General features: G+C 34.5%; 2 protein-coding genes across 3 annotated transcripts in view; one reads left to right on the plus strand and one right to left on the minus strand.

Annotated features, from left to right (window-relative positions):
- LOC111506372 (short/branched chain specific acyl-CoA dehydrogenase, mitochondrial) overlaps positions 1-14,899 on the minus strand; it is a 34,897-nt gene extending 19,998 nt beyond the window's left edge. Inside the window, exons 1-3 of one of the 2 annotated variants that reach the window (XM_074173065.1) lie at positions 14,646-14,899; positions 2,241-2,364; positions 2,031-2,181 (exon numbers count right to left, since the gene is read on the minus strand). In XM_074173065.1, coding sequence (XP_074029166.1) covers positions 2,031-2,181; positions 2,241-2,261 — 172 coding nt within the window. In that variant the 5' untranslated portion in view covers positions 2,262-2,364; positions 14,646-14,899. Of the gene's footprint in view, positions 1-2,030; positions 2,182-2,240; positions 2,365-2,898; positions 3,147-14,645 lie in introns of those variants that run through there. The other variant, XM_023161423.2, reaches the window with a different exon arrangement.
- A 2,146-nt stretch (positions 14,900-17,045) lies between these two features.
- Positions 17,046-20,819, plus strand: RpL26 (Ribosomal protein L26). The gene is made up of 4 exons (XM_074173068.1): positions 17,046-17,195; positions 17,402-17,578; positions 17,634-17,774; positions 20,636-20,819. The coding sequence occupies exons 2-4, from the start codon at positions 17,411-17,413 to the stop codon at positions 20,774-20,776; spliced, it is 450 nt and encodes a 149-aa protein (XP_074029169.1). The 5' UTR covers positions 17,046-17,195; positions 17,402-17,410; the 3' UTR covers positions 20,777-20,819.
- The last annotated feature ends 1,328 nt before the right edge of the window (positions 20,820-22,147 follow it).

Below are 22,147 nucleotides of genomic sequence, written 5' to 3' on the forward strand. Positions count from 1 at the left end.
ACATATTTTTTTATATAACTACGTCAATATTGGTATCAAATGACAGGGCTTGACTAGTAGAATAGTAGTACACTTGTAAGGGTTCAATCTCAGGGTTTTTTGAAAGAGGTTGCTGCTGATCCAATGAGACACAGGATAGGGTGCGAAACAGTCTATTTTCGGTTCGAGGGGGTTTGGAAATACTTTGCAAATGCAAAAAACCCGTCACAGTGAAATATGGGTTGCCTATCCCGGAGGACATGATTAAGGGCGGTAGAAAACTGTAAACAACAGGAATCGGCCTTCACTGCGGCGGATAAGTTATCAAGAAAATTCACCAGATGGCGAAACGATACAAGTTAAAATGGAAATAAATCAAATAGATGTGTTTTGTCACACACTTTGAAAAAAAATGCAAATTCGAGATGACCGCAGCTACAAAATGGGGGATTACATATTTTTTCAAAACTACCTCAATATGGATATCGACTGGCGGGGCTTGACTAGTAGAATAGTAGTACACTTTGAGAAAGTTTGAAAATTCATAATGTCCGCAGCTACAAAATGGCGGATTATATATTACCTTGCATTACTAAGGCTCTAAATGAACTAAACTGAAGAAGAATCGAGTAACAAAATTAAAAACTACAAATGAAATACGTAAAAAATATGTTGAATGGTTTTATGGGAAAAAAGATAATAATGATGTAGATAATGTACTAAAAACTAAAAATAATTCGGAAGGTCCTAGGTAGCAGTCATCACACCACTCTCCTTAGTAATCTTCGGTATTGATCAGATAAAAAATAATATCGTTGGGCGCAGTATTTACACATTTACTCAGATAACACTACGCCCAACGATGTTATTATTTTTTTATCTGATCAATAGCATATTTTGCTGAGAAGAATGGTGTGATGAGTGCTACCTAGGACATTTCGAATTGTTTTTTAGTTTTTATTACATTATCTACATCATTTTTTTTTCAATAAAACCGTTCGACATAATTTTATTTACTTATTCTACATATAGGTGAGACTACTGGTAATTTTTCATCACGAATTATCTCACACCAAAGTGACTGTAGATTTAATAAACGGTCTTGTGGATCAGCAGAGCATGGTATTTTAGCTGATGAAAATAACAAAATTGAAAGATTGTTTTTTGAATTGGTACACATTAGTAAAAAACAAAATAGTTTGAATAAAAAATCTAAAATACAAAATTCATGTCAAATTAACAATTTCATTTTAACTTCTAATTTTAACAGAGGATAATAAATTTGAAAAATGAATACGAAATATTTTTTCAATGATTACAAAACAACATGTTCAATTCATTTTCTCGGGTGCTGTGACAAATCATTCTACTTTAGATTTTTTTGGCATAGTTTATCTGTCAAATCATAAATTTTTATAAATTCCAGTTTTTTCCTATTAATCCAACTTTGGTGAGTGTCTTTTATAATTTCATTCATTCATTGTTTGCTCCATTTTCATTGTGGTAGATATTCTTGAATTCTTAATTTTCCATATTCAGCCCTAATCAAATTTCAAAAATCCCTAAAAGAACCTTTTTAATTCTCCCAAAATGTGAAAGGAAGAAATTAACGTTAAGTTCAGAAACACTGTGAAATTAATTATCCAGCATTTAAAATGATTTCAAACCGTGAAAACTCTCCTTCAATTACCTACCACTATTTAATCAGATGTGAAAACTTCCTAAGCCCGTCTCTATTTCTCCCAAAATTGAACTTTATGTACGCCTATGTCTAAGAATCACCTGATTTATGAAGTTCTCCAAAAATGATAATGTATACAAATTATGATCACGTTACGATATCAATGTATCTTTAATTCATAATGTGGCGATAACATCCGGAAATTCGTCATTGGTCGCTGTGAACACGCCCATCTTTTTAATAATAACGGAATTTAAAAACTAAAGGAATGAATGGAAACGATTTCACTGTAATTAGGTATTCAAACTATTTGAACCAATTTTTCATCACATAAAAACATAGGTTTATATACTTTTCGAAATTCTCATACCTGTTTGCTTCATTATTTTCTCGTCCTCTGATAAATGTGTCAAAGGCATCTGGATATTTGAATTTATTATTTCTTTCTCGGCATAATGTTGCTGTCCTGCTGTAGTGAGGTTAATATTTCTGATACCATTCCTTAAATTTTTGAAGGTCACCTGTTGTAATTAAAATGAATGAGATATAAAGATATATTTTATGAATAATTGTAACGAACCTGTCTAGTTAACTTATTCATGTTGAACAGTTTAATCCGTACGTTTGTTTCCTTGGCGTGCGTTATGCTATATATACCGTTCAGCAACTTGACCCCTCTTCGGTCACAATTATAGTTGTTCGATCTAAATATTAATGAGTTTTAGTATTCTTTTCATTGGAGGCAACCCATATCGTATATTTTATATTTATGGTTCAAGATAAGGAGTATTTGTCGTGTTAATACTGATAACATGTGTTTTTGTTAACAAATTCGATAGGCAAATGAAAACTTGGCCGATGATAGGAAAGATACCCCTACCATAAAGAAAGGTAGAACTGGAAATTCTGGCACTGTCCCTAATACCAGAACTGCAACACTCTTCTCGATGCGCGTTTCATCAAACAAGTTTACGTCTTCAGTAGGTGAAGTACACCAACTTGGTTAGTGAAACGCACGTAGAGAAAAATGCTGCAGTTCTGGTATTCGTTTTGGTGCTTGTTTTGGATCAACCATAAAAGTATGGTTCAAAGAAATATATGTCAACTCGGCCTGTCGATAAAAAACAATTCCTAAATCCGATAACAAAACTGGGTCGACTATAAAAATGCAACAACACTTATTATCAAACAAATTTATTCACATACACCGAACACAGACAAAACATTATGATACATACATGCAGGCGGGTTAGCTGTCCTTGTTCATCTTTCACTGCCTGAACCACAGTACATGGTGTTATTGGCGAGTGCATTGGCTTGGGATGTGGGGGTTGAGCAAGCCGGTCATCGGATGCTTGCTTCCACGTAGCCCCGCTGGATACAGGAATAACAGAATCACTTGTGGTTCTGTTATTCCCTAACTGAATGGCATTCCAACGATGGCTCAATCCTAAGGTGTGTGTATCCGTGACGAGAGGATAAATGACACTGAGCCTATCAGTTGTCTCTACGTAACCTTCAAGATACCGGGCGCCCTCTCGTAGTGGCATCGCCTTGTCACGGTAATGCGGGACTCTGCCGTGATTGACCGTCTTTCCCTAGCTACTCGTGGGACTTTTATGGACAGAGTAAACTTTAAAAATCTTTCTGACGCTAAGTCTATAGAGGAGACGGATGTCGAGCTTACGACTTCAACTGACCTCCCTCTAAATTTAGATCAGGAGCGAGTCTACAGAGGATATGGTTGTCGAGTTTACGACTCCAACTGACCTCCCTGTAAATTTAGTTCAGGAGCGAGAGCTTTTCCGCTTCTCAACTCCCAAACTCCTGATCCAAAAACTAAAAAAAAAGTTTGGTGGTGCAGCCAGGAAACGACTGGGGTACCTTATAAAACCGCCTTACACCAAATTCTTGATCGGCGTACGCAGAATCTGTCTCAGATGGAGGAACAAACCCCCCATGAGCAGGTTAACAAACGTTTGCGCTCAAATGATGATTCACCAAAACCAGAGGCGAAAAATCCCTGCACGGTTGAATCTAAGGCATTGTCAGGTGTAGCTGACGTGCAAAAACCCTCATATGGAAAGGTTGTCGCAGGTATCAAGGTGGGAATTTTGCACCTTGACTATCCGACTACCTCATTAACGATGAAACAGCAGAACATATACTTTGTGCCTGCCCCGCTGAGGACCTAATCAGGTTTTTAGAGTTCGGCAGAGCCGTACTCTTACCATCTGACCTGAAAGACCACTCACCATACAAACTAATCGGCTTCATTAAGAAGCTGGGTTTATTTGGTCGAGTGTGAATAGGTGTGAGCCACAATAAACCCTTGCGGGTTGCGGTGGAGGGTCCAATAGACCCACTCACTTTGGACCTAACCTACATAGATACATATATATTGAATTCAAATAGTTCACAGTTTCTTATGAATTTGAAGATATCTTATAGGCATCTCGTTCTAACCGAAACATTTGGTATTCCATTATGATGTGTTTAACTTCAAAAATATGGCACTGCGGTTCGTCTTTTCCGGATATAAGATATTCGTGAATGAGCTTGGTATGTCCTAAACGAAGTCGTATTATTATGACCTGTTCTTTTCTCTTCTGATCCATGTTCCGATGGGCCTGTCTTAGTTTTCCATTCTTTAAACTTGTTGTATGTTGCCAATGATTGTTCCATTTATTCTTCAATGAGTTCTTGAAGTATGGTTTCAGGTCCATGTAAATAGTGTGGGATGCTATTCCGATGTGCGAAAGAACCCAAAGTAAACGGTTTCTTTGTTCAGTCTGTCCAATTTGAATATTTCCTCTCTGATGAGTCAAATATATTTGTTGCAGAAGTTATAGAGCACTTAGTGAGTCTGATATTATTATAAACTCATTACTGATATTTGTTTTAGCATATCGAAGAGCTTGAAGGATTGCAAAATGTTCCCCTATCATTACAGTACTGGTTTATAGTTTGTAGAAAATTATGAATAATAATTGTCTCATTCGAGCCATTTGGGGTGAGAGTTCAATGTGAGAGTTTTATGTGCCATGGTAAAGAGATGGACATTTCTGTATTGTCGTCGAATTATCACGTAAAAAGGAAGATCTCTTCTCGATCGATCATAACTTGTTGAGAAACGATATGTGATTGTATTCCGGTAAGTTGGAATATATTGCATCAGCTTCATATGATAAGTTCATTTGTTTCCTGAGGTGGCTTAAAGAGGGTTCTTCAATTTTACAGTATAAGCTTTCCGCTATGGTCGTTCTGTAAGCTCCTGAGATTGTCCGTAAAGTAGAGTTGTGTATATAATCGAATATAATCAATGTACTCGGCTTGACTTAAGCACATGCTGTGCAGTCATAATCTATTTGAGAGACTATCAGCGATCTGTATAGTAGTAATAGTTTTGATCCTTTCACACCCCATTGTCTGTGAGCTGAATGTTTGAGTAATCTCAACCCTCTTTGGCACGATAGTACTAGTTGTTTCATGTACAACTTTCAATTCAGTTGCTGATCAAACGCCATCCCTAAAAAAGGTATTTGTTCAACAATGGAAAGATGTTAGTTGCTCATTGCCATTATTGGTTTGTGTTCAATTTTTTTTACTGGGGAAAACTTGAAACCTGAGGTTTTGGATCATATTTCAAAATAGTTGATGTGCTTCTGTAAAACATTTGCTTAGTTTTGAACGCTTTTTCCTTTGGCAAATATAAACAAGTCATCCGCATATAGCCTTGCCTGCACAGGTTTCTTCAGGGATTGTAAGATGTCATTGAGCGCTATCAGAAATAGCATAAAACTGATTATCGAGCCTTGGGGAGTACCGCTTTCTTGAGTTGCATCATAAGATGATGTTCTATTTGCCCGAACACAATATTCCCGTTCCATCAGTTCTCGATGAAGGTTAATATGTTCTCTTCGTAGCACCATCGTTTCAATTTCTCGAGAGATTTGATACATTTTTGGTAATTAACGAAAGTTTGTTGCTCCTTAGATCTATTATATTGTCTAAAGCAGATCTATGAGGTCGGAAACCCAATTGTTCTGCTATGATATGATTTTTACTTTTAAGGGTGTATATCAGCCTTTCATATATTTTTTCTAGTAATTTGCACATTGTGCACGTCAATGCAATTGGTCAATAGAAATTTGCTTCAAGGGCTGGCTTGTATGCTTTCGAAATGGGAATAATTATTGGCTGCCCCGAGATTTGTTCTGTCCGTATATTATTTTTTGGCAACGTCTGGCAATCTTTTCAGAAATGAAGCAGGTATATCATCTGATCCCAGAGATGTTCCTTTGAGTGATAATAATGCATCTTGAAACTCCGGATAAGTGAAATGCAAATTGATTGGATCAGAATGTTTTTTCTATTATCATTGGCCTCGATTCCTGTTCAGCTTTGAATAATAAGAATAATCCATTACAATTTTCGCAAAATGGGCCCTTTCTGAAATCTGCAATTTTCTTCCTATCCGTAATGACTGTTTGGTTTTTTCCAGTGCATATATTCCATAATGCGACTCGAATCCTGATATTCTTTTCACTTTTCTCCATACCGTTGCTATTGGACTATTGCTATTGATATTCTGAATATATTTTGTCCAAGATTCTTTCTTATTTCTTTTTGGCATTAGTCTCGCTTCAGCTCTGCATTTTTTGCTTGCTTTTATTGCTTTATCGCATTCTTTATTTCATCATGGTTTCATCAGGTTTGTGCTTTTTGAGATATCTTTCCAATTGCTTATTCACTGCTGCAATTATAACGACAAATGACATTTTCGACGGTGACATTATTCTCTATCGGGTATGTTATTCTCGATGAAGTTATTGGCTTCTATCTACATGTTTGCGATTCCATTTTTGGTGTGATAATTCTTTATTTATGGTGGTAGCTCCTTGATTTGATGGATATGATTATGGGATAATGGTCGCTGCCATACAGTTCATTTAGTACCTTCCATTCGATATGAGTTGAAAGGTTTTCTCTTCTACCTCCTGGTTTGGTGGTGAATAAATATTGCAAATGGAAATGTTTTCGGGGGCTACAATGGTTATCGCGGTAGCTTCTAGATTAGTTGTTAAATTGATTTTTCTCACTGTTTCTTTCAAACGAACATATATAGCAATTTAACCACTGGCTTTCTCACCAGTTAAGCGATTTTGAAAAAATCCGCTGTGGTTTTTCAGCTTCCTGCATCTCTTGATTAAAAATTGAAAACAATTTTTATAGGTACGAATTTGTTTGTCATGCAACGCACAAAACACAAGTAGTATATAATGACCGTTTAAATAACAAAGATAATAATTAAATTCAAAAAAATAAGTGTGCACATATGGTATGTTCAATCCAAGGTATGTTCAAAAACTACGGTGAATTTTAACTACGGTTAGTTTAATGTATAAGTTTGAAAATGTCCTTATAGGACGAAACTTCAGTAACGTTAATTACAAATAAAAGTGGTAAAACACATAGAAAGTTTCAATTCTCTTTTCTTAAGTAACTATGTCCAAATACCTGGCAAAATGTGACCATCGGACAAGTTTACAAGCGTAATTACGAATAACAAAGTATTTACCAGCTTAGTTTGTATATGACAAAAAGGGAAATATGCTAAATCAGCCAAGTCTTCAATCGCAACAATTCGATGAATAAGAATTGGAAAAAAAATCGTTAAAACAATAACAAATTATACGACCGCAAAGTTCGGATATGTATCCGTATATTGTCTATCCACTCGTCAAGTATTGTGAGATTTTCACTAAACATGTTTAGTTATCATGGACGTTCATCAAGTATCGCCAATTTCATCTGTTGAAACATGAAGCTACTTCGACTACTGGTTTTCGTTAAACTCGTATAGAGTCCTGTTTTCATTATAATTACAATTGATATATATTAATGTAGTTTAGTTGTACGTTGATTTTAATAAATAGAAAGCTTTTGCAATTCCTTCAATGAATTTATTTCCCTGATAATGATGCAGTCCAATACCATCACATAGTTTCATTTCAGCTTCGAGATGTATTCCAGGCAAGTCTCTTGTCTCTCGAAGTTGGGTATTTTTCAGTTCAGAGAAAGACTACCGTTATTTTGGACACTAATCGAAATTCCAGTTGTTCTCTATTGAATCGTGTAGTACACGAACAAAATTCAAAGAAGCTTCGGGACTCTTATCCTAGGTCTTAATAGTTTTCACAGCTTCGAACTCCAATGCCGCTATATCAATACAGCGTTTATCACTACCTGGATACCTTATATCTTTGTATATAGACTCTTATATTAAATGAATACTTCGTGAATACTAAATTCGTAATGCCTTCTGAAGAGTATTTCATCCAGTTTTTATAGTGCTGAAAAGTGGTTAACCTAAAATGTACCATGGTCTGTTAACCTTGGAGTAGATTATTCTTCACAAAGAAATTCGGGCTCTGGTAGCAGATTATACTCTGTCTGTCCGGACCGGTTTTCAGCGTTTAAAAGAGTACCATTCTTGCCAACTGTCCTAAAAATCACCAAATGAAGTAATCAGCTTGGTTAAGAAGTTATCTATTTGGTTATCTGTTTATTCCATTTTATGTTTTCATACTGTGTGAACTCGCCTGAGGTAGTTATTGTATAGTGAAACACGTTTTACCGTTTTGTGAACTGTTCAGTGAAAATTTCACAATACAGTGTTACTTGAATACATTATGGTTTTTCATGAATTAACTGCTAATTTCATAACATATCAATTTTGTTAACCTTGTCTATGACATATTTAATCTTTTTCACGACCCGTTCAGTTACATACTCTGCTGGTGAAAGTCTATACTTCACCCCAAACTTCTTCAGTTTCACCTCGACTTCACCAATTTCACCTTTGGCAATATTTCTTGATATTTTTTTCTTTGTTGCCCTTTTTTCTCTTTTTTCCTTTTCTGTTTTTCTTCATATTTCTTGTTATTCTGATTTTTATTCATTTTCTCTTATTTCTCTGTCGGACGTCATCATTTGCTCGAGATTCCACCCAATTCCATTAAATCCTCTCAATCTTTTTTTTATCAATGCCACGATTTATTTCGACTATGTATGGGTTCCTTGTAATGAAAAAGTGATGCACCGAAACTTGAAAGCTCCATTCAATAACTGAAATTACAACTTAATGCTATACTTCAACTATTATTTAAAATTTACTTATTTCACTTGTTGACTAGTCGTCGCTTTTCTTACTCTCAGAACTAATCTCCACGAACTGATCTTAGATTTCTGAAACGGCCGGTAGCATATACCTTACCATATTCCAACGCTCTGGTAAATTCTCCTAATTTTTCAAGTTCAGTGGAGAATCTTGATATGGTGACGAAATAGAAGTTGGATGGTTACGGTGATAATTCTTATGATGTACATTGACTTCATCTTGATCTTCACATTAGATTTGGTATTGGTGAAGCAATTTCTACCATATTTTGGGATTTAGGAATGAAATCGTTTGGCGGTCAAATTCCTACATTTTAGCAGATCATTTTGAACAATTAAGAACAGAATTATGACCAATTATTCGAAAATAAAATGTTTGACTTAGGTATTGTGGCATACTATGTGTTTGTTTTCAAGCAAAACAAGTTATACATATTTTGAAAAATATTTTTGCTTCAATGAAAAACTGCTTTTATATAGTTTTTATTAGCTTAGACGGTATTTCATGTGAACATAATAGTTTTTTCATTAGAGTATTTTATTTCATTAGAATCAAACATTTACTCGTGAGTGTGTTAAAAAATCCACGTTAGTTTGCTGCATAATTTTTTATTTCTCCACTCTGATGATTGTAATTCAACTTATAAAAAGTTGTATTCAATATTTTTTCCAATAAAAAAAATAGATTCTAGTACATCGTTTTTATTTCGAACAAGAAACAACTAACAAAATCACTCTATTTGTATTTTGTGAGCAAACATTTTTCATATTTTTTTTAATTCGTATCAAATCAAAGTCAGAATTTGTTTCTACGTACTATTTAAATGTCTTCCGCTGTTAGTTCATTAGAGATTAAATCTGATAAATTGGGTCATTCATGTACCTACAATTGTTAAAGAAAAAGTGTTGAAAATGTAAAAACATATTTCATAATTTTAATTAACATTCGTTGAAGCCTGAAAGGACAGGGACAATTTATTTTTGAGTTGAGATAGGTCGTTTTTGACTTTTTTCTTCTTTGAACTCCTGCCCATAAAGGAATTGGTGTGAACACAGATGCCGTGAATTTCTTTTTCATTGGAATGAAAAACAAATTCAGGGTATTTCCTAACTACGGTACGAAACTTCAGACGTGATTCGTTAGGTCGTTTTGAAAAAAAAACGTTCTTATAAAATATTATAAATATCCTAACACCAATTTGGTTGAAATTTGCTAGTTATTTGAAGTAATAAGGCGCTTATTTAGCCCTAACTAGACTGAAATTATTAGATCCAGTGTTTGCTTCGTCTTCGATGTTTTGTACCTCTGCCAGTGCATCTGTTGTTGACCTACCTTTTCGGAAACCGAACTGATTTTCATTCAGGTCGCCATTTCTATCTATTTCTCTTAAGAGTCTCGCCTTGGTCACATGCTCGAGGAGTTTTACCATGATGTTCAGGATGCCTGTACGATTCACTTTTTTTGCCTTTTTCAATAAGAACGAGTCTGGCTATCTTTCATTCTTTGGGAAATTGCACTGTTGTTAATATAAGGTTCATTATTCTCAGACATTGTTCCGGGTGTGCCTTAATAACAACTTTGATGACTTCCGCTGGAAATTTATCCGGACCGGAGGCTTTTTTCTCTTTTAGTCTTCTGTTGGTTTCCATGAATTCATCCATTATGAACGGTGGTGTTAGCAAATTCCATTTGTTCTTATTCGGTTGGTCCAATAGGCTGTTTGACTCTAACCTTGTTGGTTACTATTTGGTAGTCCTTTCCCAGATATCCGCATCACTTCTGTCAGTGTTTTCCACGCTTTCTGTTTAGCTTCTATTATTGTTTTCCAAATATCCTTTCTGTTTTATTTGTATTCATCTTGACTCAGTCCTTTCTGTAGTTCATCATTCCTGCAACCTCCGTGTGGACCACCACTATACAGGAGTTCTATTACCTTTCACTCTTTTCTTCGAGAAAATTTTGTTACATGCAGCTTTTTTATTTTTTGTCAGTAGAACCACGTCAACACCATCCCCTTTCGTAGCGAATGTCCGTCCAATTTCTTCGGAAAGTTTCTGTTGGTCTCTTCCTTTGCATTCCTTGATCGTGTCTCTGCTCTGTTAGTGCTCTGCTATGTTGATGGTAGCTCAGGCTCTCTTCTTCTATGACCTTCCAGCCGCTCAGAAGTTTTGCAATTTTGTTGGTGCCGAAAGTCAGGTCAATATAGGATTTACTATTCCTCTTCACGAAAGCCGGCACATTGCCCACGTTGTGCACTAATAGATCTTCCTCGCATAGCCATTCAGATAGAATTTGGCCCCTCTTGTCTTCCACCGGTGAGTTTCACATGTAGGATTGGTAGTTGAAGTCTCCTGCTATTATCTCCTTCTCATGTTTTATTACACGCTTTATATTAGCTTCACCTGTATGTATGTATTTTTGTTTGTAACTCTCAAGCTCGGGATCTGTATTTGACAGAATTATCGACATAATTGCTTGACCTATTCGCGGGTAGATGGCGCTGTACGTAACCTCCTTGATATATCGACATTATTGCTTGATCTATTCGCGGGCAGATGGCGCTGTACGTAACCTCCTTGATATATCGACATTATTGCTTGATCTATTCGCGGGCAGATGGCGCTGTACGTAACCTCCTTGATATAATTCGAACTCACTTTACATGTATTTCTTCATTTGAAAAAAGTTTTTTTTATTAACACGCGCGCCTGCTCCCTTATTTGTAACCCTCCTTTGTGCGCCTGCTGCCTTGGGTTTGGTAGCTGATTTTCAGGCTCCCTCTCCGGAATCGGAAAATATCAATGGTCATTTTTCTAAACAATATACGGCTGATTGATTCCAAAGTTTAGATAAAAATAGTTTAAAAAGACTAAAAAACGCTTTTATAGCATACGAAAATAAAAAAAATATAGTTTTAAAAACTGAAAAACACGCTTTTAAAGAACATCGAACTGAAAAGTTAAAGATATTATTTTTAAAAAGCTTAAAACAAACAAAGCGCGTGGGCGCTTTGTGCCATATTTTTTGTATATCAAGCGCCCGTCGCTTTTTTCACAATAATACTAGTATTTTTCGTTCATTATTGTTTTAAGCTTATTTAAAAAAAATATTTTCAACTTTTTAGTTCGTTGTTCTTTAAAGGCGTGTTTTTTATTTTTTTAAACTATATTTAGTTCATATCTTGTCTGAGCTCTTTCAGGAATTCATAAGTGTTTATGTCTATATTTGGGGATATGTAGCATAGATTATAAACTGGTTTCAAACCAGACGAAGCCTGGTCCAGTCCCTTTGTTCGCTGCGTTAATTTTTTTATTGCGTATATATATATTATCACATCCATGTTTCTTTCCACTATCCAATCACTGTTCACGACTATTTTTCTGTTGGGTTCTGCCATGATGAGTATATACGCCCCTCTCTCTTTTGCAATTTTATACATCAGGTCTGTAGCTGCTCTGCCCTTGTCTAAATTGCCCTGTAATACAGTAAGATTATCCATATTACGAGATTGTTTCCCCAAGCTTCTTGGACTACTGGCAGAATATTCCAGGATTGGCTGACTCCAAGGCGTTTATTCACCTTTCGAAGCTTGATACCAAACAGTTGTTGGACTACAGTAGGGATGAACTACGATGTCTAACAGGCCTTCTTACAGGTCACTGTCATCTGACTCATCATATGCAGAGACTCGGACTGTCGGAAGACAGTGTGTGTCGCCTCTGTTTGGAAAATGATGAAACAGCAGAGCATGTAGGTACTTTGTGCCTACCCCGCTGGGGACCGAATCAGGTTCTTAGAGTTCGGTAGAGCCGTAGTCTTACCATCTGACCTAAAAGACCACTCACCATACAAACTAATCGGCTTCGTTAAAAATCTGTGTTTATTTGGTTCGAGTGTGAATAGGTGTGAGCCACAATAAACACTTGCGGGTTGCGGTGGAAGGTAGAATAGACCCACTCACTTTGGACCTAACTTAACCCCAACCTTCTTCTCTTTTTTTCGCACCGCCTGTAGCTTTCTATATTCTGAACATTTCATCGAGTCTGCTTTGTGTACATCTACTTCGCACTTATAGCATCTTTGCAGCTTTGCACTTCTTGACATTCTTTCTTTATGTGTCCGGTGTCTCCACATTTATAACATCTTGACTCTTCCTGTTTTTCGCTACAGTTTCTTGATATATGTCCTACTTTATGGCATCTAAAACATTTCTCAACCTCCTCCACTTTTCTGATACGCCACCTGTTCCATCCGTTTCTTATCCTTATCTTCCTTTCCAGTATTTTAGCAACGTTTTCTCTGATTGTGATGAAGGCATATTTGAGTCCTCTCTCACTTATTTTTTCTGATAGTTTGATTTGCACATCTTCCTCTGTAGCATTTGTTTCCTTCATCAGCACATCTATCTCTTCCTCCGATACTGTCTTGTCTATGTCCACTACCATAAAAGTTTGGGTTCTCTGCTTCATATGTACTTCAACCTCTCCGCTCAGTTCTATGGTCATTGCTTCCCTATTTTCATACTGAAAACACTTGAGGAAGCTATTTTATAGCGAAACATGTGTTGCGGTTTTGTAAACGGTCCAGTGAAAATATTATGATAAAGCGTTACTTGAATTACTAACTGATGAATTGTTTTCTCTAATAACAGATATTATCTGCTGTAAGAGCCAAAAATGTAATACTTTCAATGCAATAAAATTTTTCTTTACTTGCATTTGATTTTATAAAGAATGGTTATTCACCTTAGTGAGTGAAGTAACTTACATGTTCTTCTATTCAGTATTAAATTTTTGTGCCCTAATGGTTTGTGTTCAAACACAATTGTTATTTTCATAACAAAAGAGTTATATCAATACTATATACACTAATTGATAGATTTGTTTATAGAAAATGTATAAAAATTATCATTTTAGATACATTAGAGAATAAACACAACCAATAAACGGATATAGTTCATAAATCAAAGTGGAGTATAAAGATTTGAAGAGGAAGGTAAACTGAAGTCCTCCCCTTTTTTGTGAGGAGAAGACTTAGAGTTTACCTTCCTCTTCAATTTGATTTTCCTCTTGATTATTGCAAATATCTTCTGCAGTATAAAATAACCCCACAAAAAATAAGTGAAGTAGATAGAGCCTTAGAAGTTAATCCTTTTACTATTAGAAGTTTTTTTGAAGACTCTCCAATCAGATCCTTGGGTAAGTTAGGATTTTCATAGTTTTAAATAAATCTTCAAGTTTATAAGTTACTTCACAGAAATTTCAGGTAACATTTTCCATAAGACGTCTCAAAAAATTGAGGACCATACATTTTTTTCATTAATTATTCCTACTCAGAATGACATTCTGAAAATGTTGAAAGTATGCCTTCAATTATTACCTGAAGATTACTTTACTCCACTATCATTATATTCCTTCTAGCAAAACTTAGCTATCATTTATAAAGAAGACACTTTTTTTCATTCAGGACAAGGTAATGTCAAGCCTTGAGGTGCCATCATCCTCTGCAATGTACTATGAGGATCCATTTATCACTTAATAAAAATAAATCAAGAAATGTTTGATATGACCTGTTTCTGGATCCATGTATCACGTGATTTAAAAACTGACTATAGAGAAGAAAAAGAGTCAAATTCGATTTATTTTTAAAGTAATTACATTAATTTAGTTAGATTGCTTCCTAATCTAAATTCTAGACACATTATTTATGAAATGTAATGGTATTATACATATTACCTTTAGAAGATAACTCCATGTAAGGAATGTGAATGTATTTGAAATTCTATTAAAACTAGAAACTTACATGGATCAAGTTTAGTGTCAACCTTGGTATTTTATATTGATATTTTACGAATTTCAGTAATTCATTACATACTGGTCACAATCCGGTTAGAATGTTAGAAATCTAGACGATCCTGAAACTGTCAAAGCAGTTGCACAATTGAGACATGGAAAGTTTTTCGTGAGTCCATTCTCAACGAGCAGCTGTGTGACTATTTAAAACCGTCCTAACTGAAAAAACCCGAATACATCTATCTACTACAAACTGGAAATAGGCAACATTAAAACATCGCCTGTCTTCGACATCGTGGTTTGTGATCGTGACGTAAGTTTTATACATGCGTGACGTAGATGCCAATAAGTGGGTCTCGCTATCCTTTTGTATGTTATATTCAATATTCTACGAATATGTCACAATAAGTGGAACTCATTTCCCATTATTCAGAAGAAAAAGTTTCTTTCTTTAAATTCTATGGCCGTTGTTTCTCATTCGAACGCATTTGGCCAGGCTCCTCCTGTCCATAGTGAACAGAAGCTTGAATCGGGGGCGCAGTGGTCTTGCTCGAGGCAATGCTGCCACCCTAACTTTTTTTCATTCAATTTTTTTTCAACAAAAACACTTCTGTTTACTGGTCACCTCCCTTCTCGAGAGGTCCTTGGATGAAAAACAAAAATACACATATTCATATATTTTAGAGAACTGACGACTTCGTCGAATCTGTCAACAACCAGCCTGGTTACTAGCTTAAAGAGTCCTCTCATTTTTCATTTCGATGTTTATTCAAACGTAATTTCATTTTAGATTATATTTTATTTTTAACTTACACCTTTTGGACTCCGCTCCGATCACGACATTCACGTGCCATTTTTCAGGGCGTCGTTATGGACACAACCGTCCTCTGTCGCAATCGGAGAGAAAGTCTTGGAAAAATCTCATTCTCTATGAATTATGATGTGATTTCACAAAAATGAAATTATATACTAATGACTAGAAAGCGCATATCCTGGTAGAAATAGAAATCTAATAAATGCATTCCGAGTCAAGAAGATACGGTAGTTTCAGATGGAAAACATAAAAATTTCTTGGAAATTGTAAATATAGTTAAATTGTGGATAATTTGCTGACCAGAAAAGAATCGCCCAAATAAGACATCCGTAATACGAAATGAAACGTTTATATTAAAAAATATATTTGACTTTTACTTGACATTGATGTCACCGTGCATAAGATTGAAATCCACCCGTATATGAGGATACTTTACTTCTGTGATTTTTCTGGAATAATTTGCTGAACAGAGCTTTCCCATCGGAATATGGCGATCAAACTCTATATTTTCATCTGCCTTTTCATGTCATCATTGCCATCAAAAGTTAAATCTACCCTTATCGAACGGTAGTTTACTCTTGTAATTTTTGAAATATTTTGTCCCTTAAGGCCTCATCGAAATATTTTGTTTAAACTCCACAATTTCAATATTACTGGAGTTTTTTCCCAACACCAAATCGTTATTTTTAACACCTCGACACGTGTTTCGATCACCAAGTGATCATCTTCAAAGAGGAAGATTAAAACTGTTTTAATCTTCCTCTTTGAAGATGATCACTTGGTGATCGAAACATGTGTCGAGGTGTTAAAAATAACGATTTGTGTTGGGAAAAAACTCCAGAAATATTCATTACTACACCAAAGGTTCCAAACAGTGCATCATAAGTTCATAATTTCATCTCTATTCTTACGTTATATTTGCCACCAATGAAAAAATTTGAATTCGAAGGGTACTATACTCTGGTGATTAAAAAAATATTTTGCTGATCGAAGCCTCATAGGAATATTTCGATCTGACTTCATATTGTCACCGGAATATTTCGACCAAACTTCACCACATTTTTATCTCTTTTTTTATTCTATTATTGCCGACGATGAAAAATGTTGAATCTACTTCTTTCGAAGGGTAGTTTACTCAATGATTTTTCATGTTTTGTTGACTAATAATTCCTTTTCATCAAAGTATCTTGATCAAAGTACATATTTGTATCTACATTATCATGTTGATGTTAGCATCAATGATAAATGTTGATTGTACCTCTTTCTAAGATTAATTTTTCAAATTATTCTGCTGGCCAAGGCCTTTTCATCGGAATATTTTGACAAAACCTAATATTTTTATCTCTCTTTTTATTTTTGTATTACCACCAATGGCAATACATTTGGATTTTTGTCTTGCGCAGCTCCAAAACATTTGGAAGGCGTACTGGCGTTATTACCCAACACCAACTCTCTACATCCGTGGAGTGTAGGTGATCATTGCAGTTAAATGAAATTTTGTTTCTGGAGAAATATTTTTTTGTTTCAAATTGATAATATCCATAATTTTTTTCAAAAATTCATAATTGGTGGCAATAAAAACTCAAAGAGATACAGAATTGTAAAGTTTGATAGAACAGCGTGTTGACAACAATGTAAAGAGTAGACTTTGGCAATGTTGTCATGTCATGTCATGTCAATAATCATTCTTCTTAACTTGTTCTAAGGTTCTTTCTTTTTAGTTTGTGTGTAGTGGAGAAGCGTTTGGTAAGATTTGCTTGTGAAATAAATCTGAATTCATCAACTCCATTCAAAGTCATTCGTTATAATATTTGCTTTTGTGTTTTATAAAAATTATTGTTCAATTATATTATGCACTCATATTTAGAAAATTCTTATTATTTGGTTGATATAACTTGTAATTGTAAACATAACCTTCTCACATTCTCTAATTCTACTATCAAATTTTCTAGGAGAGCAAGATGAAATTCAACAAACTAGTTACTGCTTCAAGAAGCAAAAACAGGAAAAGGCACTTCACGGCGCCTTCTCATATTCGAAGGAAACTTATGTCAGCCCCTTTGTCTAAGGAGCTCAGGCAGAAATACAATGTGTGCACCATGCCCATTCGTAAGGACGATGAAGTACAGGTATATTAAAAATGTAATGATAATTGGCAAAAATTTGTTAAAGTTTGTGTTATAGGTTGTAAGGGGACATTATAAAGGACAACAAGTCGGAAAAGTTGTTCAAGTGTACAGGAAAAAATTCGTTATCTATATTGAGAGAATTCAACGAGAAAAGGCAAATGGTGCCAGTGTATATGTGGGAATTCACCCTTCAAAGGTTAGTAGTAGTAGTGCATGCTGAATGGTATTCCTTTGATCCAGTACAATTCCTGATACAATTACTGACAAGAGTTGGTACTTTAGATTTGTACTTTAACTTTCAACAGACGGGTCTGTTTACTTATATTAATTTTTCTCATTTACTAACTTTCACAAATATTGAAGGAAAAATCTATATATTTTTGTTTCTGAAGTCTGAAGAGAAGATTGAATGCTTTGTCAGTCAATTTTTATTACCTCTTGAATGGGACCTGAAGAGATATGTTTATATTATGAAAACTATTCCACACTTATTTCCATACTTGACATAATGCTTCCAATAAAAAAGTACACTCTCAAGTTTATTGAAACGACCTGTAAAGGTTAGCACCAGAATCACCAGTATTTAAAGGATTTTAGTGAGTATGCACACTTACCCTGGAAATTGTACACTTTTCATTGGCCCCTTGGAATTCACTAAAATAGCAACCAATACTAGTATTGGAATTACCCACTTGCAATTGTCTTTGACGTGTGCATACATATATTGCTGTGGACCATCAAAATTCAAGAATGACTGCTCTCAATAAGTGAGGGTGATAGATGTGTTTCGTTGGCTCTAACTATTCCAGCTCTCTACTCGATGTTCGATAAAGCAGAGATAAAGATAACTTGTCACTGGAATGATTCAATCAGAAATAAGACCAATGAAAAGAAGGCATGACTTAAGTTTATTGGAACTTGAACCTGCTTATCATCATTTGAACATGTCTTAAGTCTAACGTGAAGATCAGTTTCACGTCAATCAGTATAGAAGGTGATATACAGTGTGATAATTTGCATAGTTTAAAAAACACAATGTGGTCCGGTGACTTTCTGAAATTCTTAGAAAGAATAACGTATTCTTCCTAAAATAGGATGTGAAATTGAAAATCCAAATAATTTTTCCGGAAAGGCATTTTCATCATATTTGTGTAACAATTTGTGTATACAAATGTAATTCTTATTTTTCTATTGTTTTTGAAGACTGGTAATATTTAAGGGTGAGGATTAGTTCATAGATAAAACTTTTACTTTAATGAAGACTACTACACTACTATAATAATAAGGCTAAAAATTGGGTCATTCATACATCCTTTTGGTGAAAATAAAAAGACACATGTGCTACAAATTGTTGGAAGTTTTTGAAATGGCGAACTTTTGGAGTCTAAAAACGTTGGGAAAATATACTTATACATTTGAGCCAACATTTGGCAATTTCTCATCCACTGAGCAAATTGATAAAGATGAGATGTATTTCATCTGGCAGACACTTAATCTAGATTGATTTGGACAGGTAACACAATGACAGAAAATCTACAAAGCTTATTTAGAGTACAGAAATACCAAGTTTCTTATAACATCGCAAATGTCTTACAGATGCAAGGCACCATTTGGTCTATCCTGTCGATGCTGCTCATATTCATTGTATTACAATAGCCCTTGGCTTTAGCATTCCCTCGGGTCTCAGTTTTAATCATTTCATATCCAAATTCTATAGAATTATACAAAAGACCATGAAAATGTATATGTGTAAATTACAATATTTTGCAATTTAAAATTATATATATGGGTATTCTTGGTCAAAGTAACATTGGCTGCATAGGTAGAATCACACTACTTTCAATAATCCCTGAAAAATTTTCCATTGAAGTTTGGTGTAAAAAGTGTTAATCCTAGGAAAAGAAAAGAAGCACTGTATGAATTTCGTTTTAAAGAGTATTCGGCTATCCACTTCATGAAAGATAACACTAATACTTTTTTATAAATTTTTTGGGTATTGTGATATTCCACAATGGTGAAAAATTTTGAAGTAGTTAAGTTTTCTATTCAGGGTTTTGGCTTTCTACTTCCCCATCTTTATACAAAAAAAATGTGGGAAACTTCCAAAGGAAGGAATAAAGCAGTTAGTTTCAACATAAACTCTTCACAAAGGTGTGTAGATCATGCATATAAGTTAATTTCAGACACAAACTGAAAGAGAAAGGCCTCTTGAAACAACTACTTTCATATAATAATTTTGCAACAACTATTTCTATGTTCAGTTTGTACTCCAAACATTCGTTTGAATCAGATATCATTCGCAGGATTGCTCCGCTATGTTGTATAAGCAAGAGATAAAATTTCACTTACATGGAACATCCTCAATGGTGGACTTCTATGTTTTGAAATAAGCAACTTGTCTTATTGTCTCATCAGCACCAATCTGGATAACATTACAAGATGAAGCACTCGCTTTACACTAACTCACTTTATGGAAACTTAGTTAGTGCTTCATCTTGAGATGAAGATGCCTAAGAGTCAGTAGGATAAATGTCTTATTTGGAAATGTCAATATCCGCCATTGAAGATGACAGTGTTCTATGTAAGTGAAGTTTCATCTTTCATATACTATATGGTTTAACAGTCCTGTAAATGGCTCTCATTTCTATTCCATAACGAATGTTGAAATTTATTGCTTTCTTCCTTCCTTGGAAAATATGGAGATGTTGAAATCCAAAAAACCTGTTTTCCAAAAATCAATCTCTCCTTAAAATATATCCTTTTCAATTTGTTTTTAGTAACATTCCATTTTTCATATTGTGTAAGATTACAATACAAAAAAAATGATTGAAAAACTAATACTTGAATACCTTCCAATGTTGAATGATGAACCAAACCATTCGTAGACTGCAATATGAACTCAATGGGTGTTACGGTTTCTAAAGTATTTTTAGAAATTTAGTGATGCTGTTTTGTTAGTATTGCACCTTGGTGAAAAATTTGGCACTGACTGTACTTGAAAACACTGAACCTTTTTTTTTATAGTTGAAATGGTCACTTAAAAAACATCATTTTTAGGTTGTAATTGTTAAACTCAAAATGGACAAAGATAGAAAGAAGATTATTGATCGTAGAGCCAAGGGACGATTGGCTGCTCTTGGAAAGGACAAAGGCAAATACACAGAAGAATCTGCCGCTTCCGCTGTGGAAACATCTTAGTATAGCCTTATTTTGTACCTAATAAACTATTAAGAAACAAAAATGTGTTTAACTTAAGATAAGTCATGTGACTAGCAATTATCCAAAAACATTTGATATGTCATATTGGCTGATACTTGTTTAGAACCCAACACCAAACCAATATTTTAACACCTCGACACGTGTTTTCGATCACCAAGTGATAATCTTCAAGAAGATTGATTGAACGCATTCTTCCTCTTGAGCATGATCTTTTAATGATGAACTATTAATCTTCCTCTTGAAGATGATCACTTGGTGATCCAAACACGTGTTGAGGCGTTGTAATGACTGTTTGGTGTTAAGATAAAACTTCAGTAATATTCATTTGAGTTCTTCACAAATCAGTTCATGAAACCGCATCAAGTAATTTATTAAGACAAGAACTTCCTTAGGTACATTATAAAAATTTTACTACAAACAATTTAGAACTTATTGATCTTGCCTAGAAAATTGATCAACTCTATAAGGCTCTGAAATTACTTTTAAAAAATACTCCCTTGCAATAATTCAGATATTAATTTTAACCAATAGTATGGAATCATAATTCGCATGGAACTGAACTCAATTTTCACGCATATTCACAAAGGTTTTTTTCCAGTTCTATAAATATAATGTACTCAAAAGATATTAATAATAATTCACTCCTAAAAAACTTTAGTATCGTAAAAGTAGAATTTAATTTGAACATCCTTCAATGAAATTTTTCAAACTACATTCTGCTCAGTGGACATCTAATGAAAGTATTTACATGTCATTAACACATTCTTACACATACATGTGTCTATAATTTTTTGTGAAACTCTTATACATCTTTTTTTACCTGAGTCATCTTTGAAATTTGGGTGGCCTGATGAACGTGTATAATAAAAAGTGAACCCAAAATTTTTTTTGCTTTATTTTAAATATAATTTTTTTTTATGAGCAAGTCTAATTTATTGAGAATCTTCAGGTATAAAAAAAAACTCGCTGAAAACTGAAACACGATTGTATGTGGGTACGTGTGTGTATGTATTAAAGAAAGCTTCTTGCTATATGTTTCAATCTGACCTCGGAAAAGGCTACAACTGAACGACAGTATTTTTGTAGTCGACAATATATACAAAACTATTGACAGAATATACCATTTGCTGCCGATAGCTCTATATTCAATAGAGCCTTGGATTTTCCTCTGATTCTGTGGAACTTCTCAGAAGTTATTTATCAGGTAGAAGTCAGCATGTTATAGTAAATCATGAATTTTCTGATTTTGTCGGAATCTTTGCTAGGGTACCCCAGGGATAAATCCTGTCAAATTTTAACATTCCTAATAAGTATGTCTTTGAAAGAGTAAATCTCTCCAAATGACTTACT

This window comes from Leptinotarsa decemlineata, unplaced genomic scaffold, assembly GCF_025532065.1.
Source record: "Leptinotarsa decemlineata unplaced genomic scaffold, Ldec_3_MD MMD2_tig00000199_RagTag_RagTag, whole genome shotgun sequence".
Lineage (NCBI taxonomy): Eukaryota > Metazoa > Arthropoda > Insecta > Coleoptera > Chrysomelidae > Leptinotarsa > Leptinotarsa decemlineata.